Below are 15,696 nucleotides of genomic sequence, written 5' to 3' on the forward strand. Positions count from 1 at the left end.
AAAAACAAAACAAAATCAAAAATACCTACAAAAATCTTGATGCCTTGACTGCTCATGGCAAAGAATTCCCATTTACAGACAAAAAATATAGGAAAAGGACTGGAAAAGCAAAAATTTACTTACTACAAGTGCCATTTTTCTCTCCTTTTTTCATAGATCTCCCATTAGACAAAAAAGCCCATATAATGGGCTTAATTTTCAGTGCCGTTTATTTTAAAAGTATGCATTCTGACAGTTGTGTCATGCTAGCGATGATCACCGTTATATCACAGCTGAACCCCTTCTGTATACATAGCTTTATCTGCTTATTGTACATAAGCATTACACAACACAGTAAATGTTTGTAACAAAGAAAAAGTCACTCTGCTTAGTGCTTGTCTGAAACCAGGGCAGGATCAAATATGATGTCCAGCGCTGAAGGTGTCTAAATTCCAACAGAGCACTTTATATCCCACTTTTTGTAAAATGAAAATCTGCATTCGGGTTTGGCAGTCTGACTCTCTTGTTTCTGAAATCACAGATTTTAATGGAAACATAAAGGTGATACACAAAACAACATCTGAAAACAGCTACATTGGATTGTAACTGACAGGAGCAAGCTTTGGTAAAAGTGGATTCTTTAGAATAACCGTCACAATGCTAACAACGAGTCACTCAGGATTTACATCCCAACATTTGTAGCAAACAAGAAGTTGTCTTAAACCATATTAGATTGCAAATAAAGACAAAAGTAGTGCTGATCATTTACTCTCCCACATAGAACACGACTCACAGTCTGATCATTCTGCCAAATATCAAGTCAGTGTTGTAAGCACAACATTTTTAGATTTCACCTTAACAAATTCTGGTGATGTTTTCCTTGTGTAGTTTCATTAACAGTAGAGTTTTAGACCAATTTTGCTGTGCAAGTGTCATTTACTCATGACTTTCAAGGTAATAGGTTTATTTGGAGTTATGTCATGGCAGTGTCCTGTGCATGGCAGTGTATCCAATTTGGAGCTGAGAGGAGGACTCCAACCCACTGAATATGACTGCAAACCAAATCTCTTCACTTGAATTCAACCTAAAAATCCTGTACAGTCTATTCTGAACTCATAAGAGGAATTATGATTGTACAAGATTGTACGTTTTAACATCAGTAAGATGTAGGTGATGGAAAGTAAAACGTGTCAGACAAACACCCTTGATTGCCATCAGTCTATAGAGCTTATCTTGTATCAAATTTATCTTCATTGTGCTAAAGGTAAGATAAGTTAAAACTAATAAAACAAACTCTCTTCTCATTAAGACAAGACAATACATTTTACAAGACTTCAAATGTTGAATCTCAAGTCCTCTGTTGAGTTACTTAATGTTTGCTTCCAAACCAAGATACAGGCTTCGTTAGTGCCAACATCATTGTAACACTTCTCATTTGATAGCCAGCTCAGTAATTTGGGAGCCTATCTCCCCCCTCCCTTCCATATATTGTTTGTGCTTCCTGCTTAGATCAAGTGGTCGAGTGCTAACAGCCACTGTAAAAGCAGCAGTTCAAGTACATTTTCCCGTCCAAGCAAGCCGTAACACAGGATTGTCAGTCTGAAAAACAGCAAGAGGCCATTTGCAGTAAGAAGTTGCCAAACGGAACCGTATGCAAAATGGCAATCTAGAAAGAAGTACTGGAACTACAACTCTTATCCAGCTTGATATGTTTTCTGAAAGGGGAAATCACCAGTTATAGTCTTCCGCATGAATAACACACTTTAGAAACTACCAATAAAAGGGTTTGCCAATTTAAAAGTTAGTTGTTGATTGTACAAAGAACGAGCCAATGGACTTTCCATTCTTTGCATCTTTGTTCCCCTCAGGAGTCCATTACCTTTCACAAAGAAAATTTTAGCTATCAAACTTGTCCATAAATTTTGCCGCTGAGTGTGAAACCATCCAGTTAGCATATACACTATCATTTGCATATCTTGAAAACACAGAGTTAGTGCCATCGAATCTTGTGAGTGGAACGGGGCTCTCCTCAGGCCAGTTCGGGTATGACATGCCTAAAAATGAAAACAGATAATTCGTTCTGCACTGAAGAACCATAACTTCATGTGCAGACAGTAAGGCCCTTGGCAAAACTCCCTTCAATATTTTAAGCCAGTCCACTGGCTTTTGTCCCAAACCAATTCATAAAAATGACGTTTCAAAATCCCTGAAGCACAAATTCAGATGTAGGCAAAAACCTTGAAAAAATAAAGTGCTTACTTGATAAAAAATTGTGTGCGCACACACAGATGTGCATAATAAAAAGCTAATAATTTTTCTTCTGATGAGCCTCCAACTTGCCGTAATTTTCTTTTTTAACAATCGTGTAGCAATATACTGCTTTGCAAGAGGAAGTTCTTGCTGTACAGGAAGTGCTCCAGGAATTAATAAACCTATTTGGGACAGGCTCCAAAGTCCATTCCAATGACTGAGAGTATTTCCATTTACTTAAATGGGCACCTTTCCTTTGGCTTCAGTGAGGTTTTGGGGACACTCTCGCATCCTCACCAGGGATCCCCTGCTTAATTTTAGGAAATCCAAGGAGCACAAGTGAGTAAAGTCCAACAAAGTCCTGAGCACTCTTGTCTTGATTCAGCATTTAAACGTGTATTTCAGGCCTGTAATTATTTGCATTGAGTCCAGTAACTGCTTCTCAGTTTAGGCACAGGTGATCACCAAAATGGAAGCAGAGTGCTTAGCACCATGTTGATCCAGCTGTACAAGCAGAGAACCATACCAGGGTCAAGATTTTCAAAACAGAAATCTGATTTTGTTGCTTATTAAGCATTCAGCATCTGCCATCAACCTTGGTGGCAATTTTTCCTGTTACTGCATTCTTTTAACAGTCTGGCCACTGAGTGCCCCAAAGTGAACGTGAGGTGGGGGAACCTATTAAAGAAAATTATAGCTAGGGTATAGATCAAAAATAGACCCACAGCCATGTAATAATGGCAACTTTTAAGCTAAAAGATCCAACTTTTCAAAAGTCGTACTGCTTGAAGAATGAAAAAAAATATCTGTGATGTTAGTAAATATCTAAAAACATGTAGAATATTTAATCAGGAGACAAAATGTAGGAGTTTTGGCAAGAACCATTTTTACTGTCCATCTCACCATCACAATATGAAAGCATATATTCTTTTTCAAAACACTTGCTACATCATTCAATCAAGGTTTAGTACTGACATTTTCGTAATAAATCAAAGGACGTGAAAACAGCTGAGTGTATTTTCAAAATGCCCATTGTTAATTCAATTTTCAAAGGACTTTACATGTTGATTTATTCCGTATATAATACTTATATACAGTATTTCTACCTTCTGTATATAATACTCTGGTTTCATTCTATGATACATTAAATAGACATTTCAGCTTATGGATCCAGAATGCATTAACAGCAGCTGAAATTTAGAAATCCATCTTGATAAACGAAAAATGTTACAGATGGGTCCTATCATTGAGCTATGGCAAAAAAGCAGTATTTTTAAAAAAAAGTCTATTGCTTAAATTAGAGGTGCAGAATCTAACATACTTTAAATGTTCCTAGTCTCCCCCAACAGGATAGTTGAATTAGATACTCGTTAGCATTTTATATTTCCCCTGAGAATACTTCCCTGATCTTTTTTTCTTTTAATGTATGATATCTAGTCATTTTACTTATTTTCACATCCTTTTAAAAACGTTTATTTTAAACACAGCTGCAAAATGACTAAAGGATGATTCTGATGCAAACTTTGACATTTACCAAAAGAAAAAAACAAACAAAAAACCCAAAAAAAGCTTCCAAGCAAATTTTGATTGGCTTCATTCAGACAAGAAACACTGTAATGGGGTTACAGAGTCTGAGAACAGTGCAGAAGAAAAATCATTTTTTTTGGTGTTGCTAGAATCTAGTAAATGCATGTGAAATTCTACCATAGAGTTTGTTTTCAATCCATGTGGAAGGGAGGGTTCGAGGGAGGGGAGCATTATTACAGTCCACGAGTGGTGTCTCCTCTTCTGAGAGCCCATCATCATAAAGTAAGGAATCGGAAGGTGTGGATGCCGCAAGATCTAAGTAGTCCTAAGAAGCGAACACAGAAAAAGCTGGGGTTAACCTACGTGGCAGTGTTACTGGTTGGGTATAAAGGCTAAATGTGCATCTGGTTTCTTTAAAACAAGTAACTACAGACCTCACTGCATTTGTCCTCTGATAGTTCCTCTAGCACCTGAGTAGGCTCTCCCGTTCTGCAACCACCTTTGGAAGTATCTCATTCGCCAGAACATTAGATATGCTAGAGACATATTAATACTTCCCTTAATTCTGCACATCAGTAAGTTAACCAAGAAATTAAAGGGCTGTGCTGATTTGTTTGACATTCAGTTTCTGTAATGCCTGATACATACATGTGCCTGAAATATATATATATATATATATACGCACATAGGCACACTTGAATGAGAAGGTACGCATATCTTGTCATCATTTTACAACAGCTATTACGTAATCACATATAAAATTATCTGTGTAAATATTGCCAAATAAGGCTTTTGCTGCTGCTGTTCTAAAACTAAATACTTAGGTCAACCCATAAGAATTCATAGGTTTTCATCTATGCTGCTGAATTGCTTTGATGCAAAAAACCAAGTGTGAAGCATTTTCAACCAATCTAAAATTTTTTTTTCCTTTGAAAATGGCCTTTCCTTTGGAAATTTACTGAAACTAAACTTTAAGAAGGTAAAATTACCCAATTTTATAAATTGAAATATCTCCAGAATTTTTCATTCAGAAAGGCATGAAGAAAAAAGACTAATTTGTCGAGCTCTGTTTTGGATTCGTTTCGGGTTTAATTATGATGAAAATTTCAGAAAACTTGCCAGCCTCTGTATTACAAGTCTGTCACTGCACATGTAGATTGTTTGCATACTGATTCTCAGCAGCCATAAGTGGTTGACAAGTCAGTGATTTAATGTACAGCCTAGACCTTTCCCTTTGCCATTTTTAATTTAGAACTTATTTTTACATTCTCATTCTGAAAAAAATTGTTCCCATTTGTTTATCAGTTCTCTTTGCACCCAACGTAAACACCATCACATTCTCAAATCTGATAATGGTCACTGTATTTCCTCTAGTTTTCATTTGCAACTGCCCCCTTCACATAACTAGTAGATTTTTTTTTTTTAAATTATGTGTTTATGTGCAATAAGGTATGCATATATTTTATAAATATATGGAACTTTGACTTATTTTTAGACTTCAGCATCTATTCATTCAAAGAAAGTCTATACAGCTTTACAGTAGTTTTGAAGTAACTCAGAATGGTGGAATCATACAGCTTTAGTATCTCTGTTGCTATCGTCCTGTAACTAAGTAAGATTTAAGGAAATACTGCATTCTTCTAGTTCTAGGCTTCCTAGGGTTATTTATTAAGGAGTGCAATTTAGGAGTAACTTTTCACAGTAAATTTTAAATTTTTTTTTTATTATTTAAGGAAGCTAGACAGATTAAGGATAACTCATCTGCATTTAGGGTTAAGTCACCAAAGCCACTATATAAAGTGGTACTGCTTTCAAAATGCTGGATGCATTTAGAAGAAACTAGATACTTAAATGCTTTAAAATTTGATCAAAAGTAAATTTTCATTTTTTTAAAAAAATCATTATTTTTGTATATTCAAACTGAGATGATGACAAAAAACTTTCAAAAATTCATGCTTTCCCACACTTACCCTACTCTTCACCATCATTTTCTCTAGTTCCTTGCTGATCTCAGCAAATGTTGGTCTTTTATCGGGTTCTTGCTTCCAACAGCGCAACATCAGGTTGTACCTGTGACCCACCGCAAGGTGAAAAAAAAAAATGTTAGAAGTGGGTCATGCTTCTGCCCAAATAATTCACAGTACTGAAGTTGAACTGTGGCATGAAGACCACACACAAGTACATCAGTCTTTGTTGTGTGTTCTGTTGAACATTCCTCTGAATCAACAACTGACATTCACAAGAATGGGTTTTTATTTTCAAGAGTCTTTATGAGTTTAAATGATGATGCACTTGACTGTCCTTGAAGGACTGTAGTCTTAGATTTCTTCCATTATTTTCACTTTCTCAGAGGATCACCTCATGGAGGCAGCATGCCAGGTTTCTAAATGATTTTGTTTGCATATGACTTTAAAGATATTTGTTATCATCACTGATGTGTATCTCTCAACCTGAAACACTGCAGTTATATCAGAAAGTAGAATTTTGTTCTTCATCTGTTTAAATTCTGAAAAGTTTCTGTAAACTTTCCTTCAAAGTGAAGTGTAACCCAAGACTATTTGCACAAACTAGCATTCTTTTGATTACTTAGATTATGTCTATTCTTACTCTGTCTTTAACTCCCTTCTGTAGCATACAGCGTAGAAACGAAAGGGAGCAGAATTAAAGTTTTATAGTTGAGTGACTCTCAGACAGACATTGTCCAAGCTCTGGAAATGTAACTCTGCAACCTGTGCCGCTCATGTTATTTTTCTATCTATCTCAAGTGTTTTCAGGACTAAGTGATCTAGTCACAAAAGTGTTCTAGTTGTGGAAATAGTTGGCTACAAGAACTACAGCAAGCTATTGAAAAGCATTACATTTTTTACCCTCATCCATGATCTCTCTCTTATTCAACTGGGTAGAGCAGAGAATGCAATTTAAGAAAAATGGTCCTTAAAGTGGACTCTGAAAAGCTGTCAGGAAAATTTCTGAGTAAAACAGAAAAAATCTAAACCAGTCAGAAAACCACGGTGTGGCTTGAATAAAAAGAGAAATTCAGGCACGGTCAGCTTGCCTAACCTTATATTTATCAATGATATAACATATGTTTGAGGAATGAAGTCTTATTCCCTGTTGGGATGAAACAAACAAAAAAAATTTAAGTATTTGCTAGAGGATATTTGCCAGTGACATTTATAAACTTCTACCCTGCCCTAACTTCAGAAACCTTTAATGTTTTTTCTCTGTACATGGTCTTAAAAAAATAAAATTAAATTATTTATAATGTATTTTCTCAGCCTGGACGTGGCCAAAGCATCCTTCATACTGAAAATCAGTCAAAAGAGATGTCATAGTGATTATAGCCTTGTAACTTTCTAAAAAAACCCTGACCATAACCAGATTTGCAGGCTAAACATAAAATCATGCCTCATCTCCAAATGCCATGGAAGAACCACAGCGAGAAGATATTTCACATTGAGAGTGTTTTAATAAATCAGCCAATGAAATATGAAAGTCTCCAAATAGAAAAGAAATTGCCATGGACTTATCAAGTCACAGAAAATTTGTGTCTTCCAGGGTATAGATTTCTGGGTCGAGGTATCCTTTTCTCCTATGTAATGCCAGGACGACTAATAGACAACGACTGTGGATGGAACATCTATCTCATTTGCAGAGAAGTACTGAAACGTTTTCCTGCATACTTCAGCTACCACTGTGTTTTATGAAATTCTCCTCCTCCCCCCATCCTCAAAAGTTTTGAATAATCAAACTCTTTTAATTGTTTGGCAAGTGTGTTATGCAAATATTTTGGATGTAGCTGCAAGCATTCTGTTGGCAGTTCTCTTCCTGCACTTGACTGTTCGCTAATTTCATTACATTCTTTTGAGCACTACATATTTTGATTATACCTCTGAGATATACAGGATAGTATTTAAAAGCTTTTTTAAAAAATGTATTTATTCAAGAGATGTTTTATGAATCTAATCAGATCAAGAGCTACTTACATTTCTTCACTGCAGTTTTCTGGTCTCTCCATTCTATAGCCTGTTTTTAGGAGGTTAAAGAGTCTTTCAGGAGCAATACCTGGGTAAGGATTGCCTCCCAAAGTTACAATCTCCCATAGCAGAACTCCAAATGACCATCTGAAAAAGAGAAAATGATCTTAGTGTGGCTTTCACCCAACAAATCTCTTTCCAGTATTTTGAGAACCCGACCAAATTCAAGACATTGCTGAGCTAGAGGGGCTGTACAGATGCATGCAGGGCCATCCTTGTTCCCAAATACCCTTCGTTAAAAAGATCAGCAACCAAGACAGTAGAGATAAGGGATAACTTTCTTTTAACCATTGACAAAAGCTAACTATCCTGCAAAGGCCCATCTTGTCTAGACAGCAGAAAGAATCACAAAGGCTTGTTCCTCTTCTGTACAGTGTTCCTGGAGGTGCCTCTCTTTTTCCTTTGACTACAGAAGGAGTCTAACCTCCCTAATTAGCCCTTAGAGTCCTATTCAAAAGTAATTGTCTAAATTTACACAGGCTGGCTCAACCAGTTACCAAGGGGCTGGTCTGCTGTCTTGACTGTGAGGTTATGTTTCTTTATATGCACAATGTGTTTATTTCAATCATGAGCAACATCTTTGATTTCAGCTGGTCTGTTGGGCCGTTTCAGTGATTCAGGACTTAATTTTCTTCTTACAGTTGATGAAAGAAGAGGAAAGAATTTATTCTGGAAATGCCAAATGCCTAAAATACAGTTTAACGTAGAACAGAAGACAGAAGAAACTGTTTTGTGAAACGAACAGAAAAACCTACTTTATTGACGAGCTCAAACAAAAAGACCTTGCTCAATGGGTTGGAAATATTTAGATAGATTAAATTAGTCCATTTTTGGAGGGCAGGCAAGGAGAAGAGAGGCAAAAATGTTTTTCTTTCCTTCGTGGAAGGCTTTTTTGAGACACAAAGAAGCTACAAATTCCTCTTGAATCTGCTCAACTGACAGAACTGCCAAAATTTGGATGTTCAAAATGAAGGAAACCAGCCAACACTGTTTCACTCAAAGGGGATATTCAAAGGGATGCATCTGGAAGCAAAATTACATACAATTTATGACAAGTGTTAGCATTTGTGCTTTCATCATTGGGTAATTTCTGTGCAAACTCCACTTTCAAGATTTTAGGAAGTGTTACAAACCCAATGCCAAACCAAACAGCAGTGTCTAATTCCCTTTAAAAATTCCATCTCAAAGCGTTAGCCACCATCCTCACCTCTTGTCTGACTACATTCTACCTGTGCTTCTCACATTTTAAAGAACAATGATAACCGCAAAAGTCCAACCCCTCTGTCCAAAAACAGGCAGAGAAGCCAAAGTGAGTCTCACGCAGACCTAAGTGATATGCTGCCATTTTTCCCCCTGATGCCATTCATTGAATTAATTTTTAATCAGTCTGCACATTCTTCCAAGCTAATTAATATTTATAGCATCTTCATATACTTTATTAATATACCTCCCCATACCCTTTTTGAAGCCAATTATGCTCTGCCATCAGGTTATAATTCTGTCCATGACTAATTAAAATAAACTTTGTAGCATAGCGTGTTTTATTTTTAAAATCCATCTCTTCTGCTCAAGAGGAATTTTAAAGAATACAGAAGGAGGGATCAGATTAATAATTTCTTGATTAAAGTTGTTTAGTAAATGGTCATATTAGAACAGAATGCTGTAGAATGCTGCAATGCTTTCAAATCATTATACAAATTAAGTACTGTGGGAGGAGAAACGGGAGTTGAAAAATTTCCTACTGTCCTATGTTTATTGCGGAATAAAAATGTGATCAGAAAAAGCCAGGAAAGAAAAATATGTGAAGAGGAAGACAGTAGGCTAGCTTTCCACTGATGTCATCAACCTCTGAAGCAAAAAGGGATTTTGTGAATGCTGGCAAGTGGTACTGCTATTAAGCACTGCTAACCACTAACTATATAAAAAGCCTTTAGAAGGAAGAGGCTGGGAAATAGAAACAGAAAGTATCAGAAAAAAAGAGCATATTGGAAGGGTTATTGAGTATATTAATATATATGTTCAACTAAAATATAATTACACCACCACAAACAAAAAGGAATACTCATAAAATAATATTTTCAGTGAGTGTAATTATCTAAAATAACAATCAATGCTGCAAAAAAAGTGCTTCACTGATCAGTTTGCTGCTGTTGGAATGGCATTCGTGGAACCTAGTGCTGGAGAGGATTTGCTTTGCCAACACCATGTGTCAGTACTGTTCTGTAGGGACTTGTCTAAATTATGAGCTGCTATCTAACACTTAGATTACTTCATGTATAATGAAATGAATAGTGAAGGTAACCTCACTAGTGAGTCAAAGGCACTGTGTAAGCGTGGCAGATATTTAGACCTTTTATGCCATTGCATTGAAGTGAACCCACAAAGCCCAATGTAGTGCTCTGTCAGGAATGCCTGATGCTTCTCCAAGAAAGCTGGTAAATCAGCATGGCTTTACACGGACATGCTAAACCGGATCTGGGAAGCAGTAAAGCTACGCAGCACCAGGGTGCAGCACCCAGGCTCAGAGCTAGCTTCCCTAACACCAGCTGGGCAGTCTCTGCGTGGTCTTGTAGCACACATACAAGAGGTGGGCTCCTGGGCTTAGAAGCAGCCCATCAGGAAAACAAACAGGGAGGAATAGTATTAGATCTGGAAGATCAACCAACAATCAAAGAACGGGCAGTTAGATGACAACACAATCTGTTTTGGCCCCAAACCATAGCGACAAATCTATTTTGCAGAAAATTAAGAAATTAAAAATATGCTAAGAATTTTTTAAAGGAATTTTAACAATTCTCTGGGAAAAGTCACTGTTGAGAAGGTCAGCACAACATTTATCCTCTGAGGAGGATAAAAAAAGAGACTTGGAAAAAACCTGAAGCAAACCTAAGTAAAAGTGACTTTCTCCCAAGAATTACCCCAATCTTTGTTTCACTTGGAGTAAGAAAAGAAAAAAGTAAATGAAAATATTTTGGAATTCTTTTTGTAAGGAATTTCTAAGGCAAGCAAAGTATTTTATTTCACTAAAACTGCTCTGACCTGCAGAGAGGAGAGTAAAAGGTGAACGTAAGTAATTTTGGAAGTACAAATCAAAAGGTTCCTATTTGCACATACTGCTATTACCAAAGTGTTTTCCCTCCAAAGGGAAATGTCATTGAGATTGGTATGTTTTACTCCATTTGAGTTTAATGAAAACATTACTATAGTCAGATCCTCTTTCAAGGGAAACTTGGAAAGTATCAAAATGGTACCTAGCAGAAAATAAGGCATAAGCACTGCTGCTTTTGCAGTCCCTTAGAGGTTTTTCTCCTAAATAAATAATACTTTGTTTTACAGTGTCTGCCTGGCGACTAGTCACAAGCATCATTCATTCCAGAGAGAAAGAAATTAAAATGTCTGATCCTGAGTAAAATGTATCCAAACGCTCCTCTGCCTGGCTCCTTCCTTATCAGCAGTGAAAACAGCTTAGCTGTGATAGCTTTGCCACCTAATCATCACAGGTGGGGAAGGAGCATATCCATCTTCAGGATCTGTTTCCCTAATCATGCAAATGAACTTGCATCTTGGCACTGGAACTGGACTATTCGCCTAGATCTGAGCTGGCTGTCATTAAAATTAATTGGAGTTTTGTCATTGATTTCAATAGAAGTGAGGTCTGGCGTTAAATTCTTCTCTTCTGGCCACCCTATTCCTCATCTGCCAGCAAGTGTGACAGACAAGTGATGAACAGGAACTGGGAAGTTGGGGTATGATCATTATCTTTAGCAAAGACTAATAATTTGTGTGTACGTATTCAAAGGCAACCATGTCACATGAACAGATCCAACCCTGGTTGATCTCGACAGGAATCATGTACCTAAACACCTCTGATAAGCTTTTCTTCAGATAAAATTCAACAGCAAAAATCTTACATATCTTTGCCAGCTGATAGTGCCATCCAGGCTCTGTTCTTCATGCCGCTTTGTAAGAGTAACAGCTTCAGCTACTATGTACCGTGTTGTGCTTCCACCCTCATTTCCATAAACAAGTCCATAAACCATAAAGAATGCAAGAATGTACACTTACACATCACTTTGTGTTGTATAGATATGATCGAATAGGGACTCTATGGCCATCCATTTAACAGGTATCCGACCCTAGCAGAGAAAAAAGCAACAATGCAATTACTGGTCAGAAAATTAAGTTTCCAAGTGGAAAACCAAGGTATTTATCTTCAAAACTGTAACAGATAATCTATCCATACTCTTAATAATTTTCCAATGGGCTGAATGATTTGGCATTTCAGAAGAAAAAAAGTGAGGAGAACAATTGTACAAGTTTTTAAAATCACTCATTCATTTCATTCCACCCACTTCAGTAATCTAATTATATACAATAAAGTGGTGTATTTTTTTTCCAGATGGTCACCAGTTTAAGTCAGATAAACTCAACTCTAATCCTCTTAACAAAGAGCTTTATCCAAAGAGTTATATTCTTCAGACATGAATGTCCGTCTTCTAACATTCCTCATGGCTTTTGGGAAATGTGCAAATGCAAAAATGATGGGGAATGGTGATTAATGAGGAAGAGCTATCTCATTTATATCAGGGATGATGCATAAATGGAAGCACCCAGCTGTTATGATACCTTTGGTTTCAGAACTGTACCTGGGCAGTCGTATTTGGTTATTGGTTACTAAATTGAATCTAAAAGTTGCTACTTTCCACTGGCAGAAAGTCACTGATGAAATCTGAGAAATCTTCACCAGATATTCATGAAAATCGAGCTTTGCAAAATTTCCAGGATGCTTCATAACCTTCACAATATCACTAGCATTTATACGCCTTACTTCGTGTTCTCATGAAATTCATACATATATGCAACAACTGTTTCAGTAGGATTTGAAACTTCTCCTTCTTCCTTCCTCTCAATTTTTTCTTTTCCCTGTTTCCCTATGCAAGCAGACAGATGCTTGTTAGGCTCTGAAGAATGCTACGGCAACGAGTGTCTCGGAAGCAAAGAGAAAATATCCATTCAGTACATCAACACCCTGACAAATAGAATGAAACTGCCTTTATGTAAATGCGTCACACTTAAAATACAGAGCAACTGGTATAGATCAATGTAAAACACATACATCAGAAGATAGCTAAATGAACATGGCAAAGCCCTTTTACATGTGATCATATTGTCCAAAAAGTTTTTTTAAACATTCACACAAACTGGCCTGAAAAAAACAGGGAAAGCTAAACTGAAAATTCACAGTATTTATGGAAATCTTTTAATAAAACTCTAAAATTTTCACATGCCAAAAATTCTGTTGGCTACTCTTTCATATTTAGTCATAGAGGGAACTGAACCAACACTACTCATCTTAGAAAGAGTCAATAGAAAATAGTGTCAGTGAACATCACAATCTGGCCTGGGATTGACTTGTAAAAGTCCTGCAGATGTCAGTGACGGGTGGATGCAAACAGGCAGGAAGCAGAATTTGACTTGCTGTATTTGACAGTGTTTTTTACAAGAATAAATAAATGATAAGCCTTAACTTATCTTCGTAGTCTCTAAGTTATTATGCTCAAACGTTTCTTTTCAGTGATGTGACTCAACAACTTGTCCATCAAATTTCCTTTGCACAGTCATACGGGTGAAGCGTTGCAGCATGCTGAGTCCTGCCGTGAGCACGGCGAGCAGACAGAACTGTGTCTAGGCACCTGACAATAATTTACTGTGGCAGGCAAAATAGAATTGCTTTAAATAACCTCTGGCAGGTAGCATGAGCTCCTAATCTACCACGACCTGTGAAGTACCATTTTGATTAAGATTTGATATCTTTCATACATTTGGAAGTATTTGGAGAAGGCCTTTGCTTCAAGTCTTCTGCATAGATGTGATAATTCCTGAAATTAGGATCTTTATAGAAATTGTCTAAATTTTTTTCAACTCCTTGGGATTTTTTTGTTTATATTTTTGATTATAAATAGGAAAAGAGACTGAGAAGAATTATGGTGGGTTTTGTTTGTGTTTTCAAGCAGTGGGAAGAGGAACTGGATAAGTAAGAGGGCCCACCTCATTTTAAAAATGATCTGCCCTCTACCTGTAAAAAAGTTAATAGCTAAAAGCTCCTGCAGTGAAAAAAGGTGTCATTCTTCTGTATTTGCATTAACAAAACACATGCTGTTTTAAAGCATCCTGGGTGAACTCTCTAGCCTTAAGAAATAATTTATTACAGACTATTTGGCACATAGCTTTTAAAAATGAGCAGATCTCATCCTACTCTTTACGTATTGACTTGCAACTTTTCACAGGATCACAGAACCACTGAGGTGGGCAGGGACCTCACCCCTCTGCTCAGAGCAGGGGCAGCCTCAGCAGGTTTCTTGAGATTATTTCCAGACAGATTTTTAATATCCTCAGAGATGGAGATTCTCTGGGCAGCCTGTTCCAGTGTTCAATTACTGTTACAGTAAAAAAGTTTTTTCTTTTCTTTAAATGGCATTTCTCCTATTTAAAATAGTGCCCATTGCCTCTTGCCCTGTCACTGGGACACAGTCAGGCTCTGTCAGCTTTATTCCCTCCCATCAGGTATTTATACACATCAGTAAGATCCCCCTGAGCCCTCTTTTCTCCAGGCTAAACAAACCCGGCTCTTATCAGCCTCTCCTTGCATGTCAGATGTTCCAAGACCTTAATCACCATAGTGACTCTTCTTTTATTAACTTTTACATATTAGAAATAAATTGCTTTTGTTGACGAGTCAACAGAAAGAGGTGGAGAAGGTAATGGTGACTTAAATATGAAACTTTTTTTTTTTCTTACACACACACATATATATATATTACTGTCCCACTGATTAAGCTCATAATTTTGCTTTATCTTCATTTTTATTTCTTTAAAATAGACAATTATTCTAAGTTCATAAAAAATAGCTATTGTCCTTTTCTTTTGTGCTCAAGTCCTGCAGTATAAATTCATTCTCTTGATGAGGTAATAATTCCCACTACTGTCTTTAATATGCACTGTACCTTGCTCCGCTTGACATACGAATCTTCTTCATATACATCACGGGAGAGGCCAAAATCAGAAATCTTCATTTTGCGCCCTTCTGCCACCAATACATTTCTGGCTGCTAAGTCACGATGGACAAGCTTTTGGAAGAAACCAACAATAGTGTTTATGCTTCTTGTGGAGGAACTGACTGCTGACATGTCCCTCTATCACAAGGACATGCTCAGATCACTGTTACACTGCCCTACCTTCATTTCTGCAAGGTACTGCATTCCCCGTGATATCTGCCATGCAAACGATATCAGATCTCCCATTGTTAAGGCTCTCTCATCAGGGTTATCCAAATAACTTGAATTTCTGTTGCCGTCACTACCCACGTAGCTTGGTCCTACTTTTCGACTTTCCCTGAGAAAACTGCGCAAGGAGCCGTATTTAGCATATTCCACAATTAAATACAGTGGGCCTGAAATAAACACACACACAGATAAGTAAACAACTAATAAATAACCATTTTAATTTTTTTCAAATAAGTGTCTTCTAATCAACACATTGTTTTGAACAGACAGAGGCTCCAGACACCTCTGGCCTTTACGTAAAAGGCACCGAATCAGTCATGGAATCGTAGAGTATTTTTAGCTTACATCCTCTATGCAAACTGAGGGAGTTTCAGCCTAAATCAAAGCAGAATTCTAGCTCTTGCCTAGATTCCCTCATCTAAATAATTTGAAACTAAAAAAGAGACAACCTTCTTACAAATCAGATCTGTGAAAGAGCTCAACTTGGACAAACTTTGAACAAGAAAAACTAAAATCAAAATACTTTTCTGGAGTGTGTGACACTGCGCTCCCAAATCATCTGCTAATTTCAGTGTTGTATTTAAGGTGCCTTTTCAGAGCACTTAGAAATATTCTGACAT

The 15,696-nt window shown here is 37.0% G+C and overlaps 1 protein-coding gene across 1 annotated transcript in view; it reads right to left on the bottom strand.

Moving 5' to 3' along the window:
- Window positions 1–1,875: 1,875 nt before the first annotated feature.
- RET (ret proto-oncogene) overlaps window positions 1,876–15,696 on the bottom strand; it is a gene marked incomplete at its 3' end in the record, with an annotated part of 80,927 nt that continues 67,106 nt past the window's right edge. The window contains exons 14-20 of the mRNA XM_082002213.1: window positions 15,029–15,243; window positions 14,798–14,920; window positions 11,859–11,929; window positions 7,743–7,880; window positions 5,727–5,826; window positions 3,934–4,081; window positions 1,876–2,033 (exon numbers count right to left, since the gene is read on the bottom strand). Of these exons, the coding sequence (XP_081858339.1) occupies window positions 1,876–2,033; window positions 3,934–4,081; window positions 5,727–5,826; window positions 7,743–7,880; window positions 11,859–11,929; window positions 14,798–14,920; window positions 15,029–15,243 (953 nt within the window). The remainder of the gene's footprint in view (window positions 2,034–3,933; window positions 4,082–5,726; window positions 5,827–7,742; window positions 7,881–11,858; window positions 11,930–14,797; window positions 14,921–15,028; window positions 15,244–15,696) is intronic.

This window comes from Phaethon aethereus (assembly GCF_964289735.1).
Source record: "Phaethon aethereus genome assembly, chromosome: 7".
In the NCBI taxonomy this organism is placed as follows: Eukaryota; Metazoa; Chordata; class Aves; order Phaethontiformes; family Phaethontidae; genus Phaethon; species Phaethon aethereus.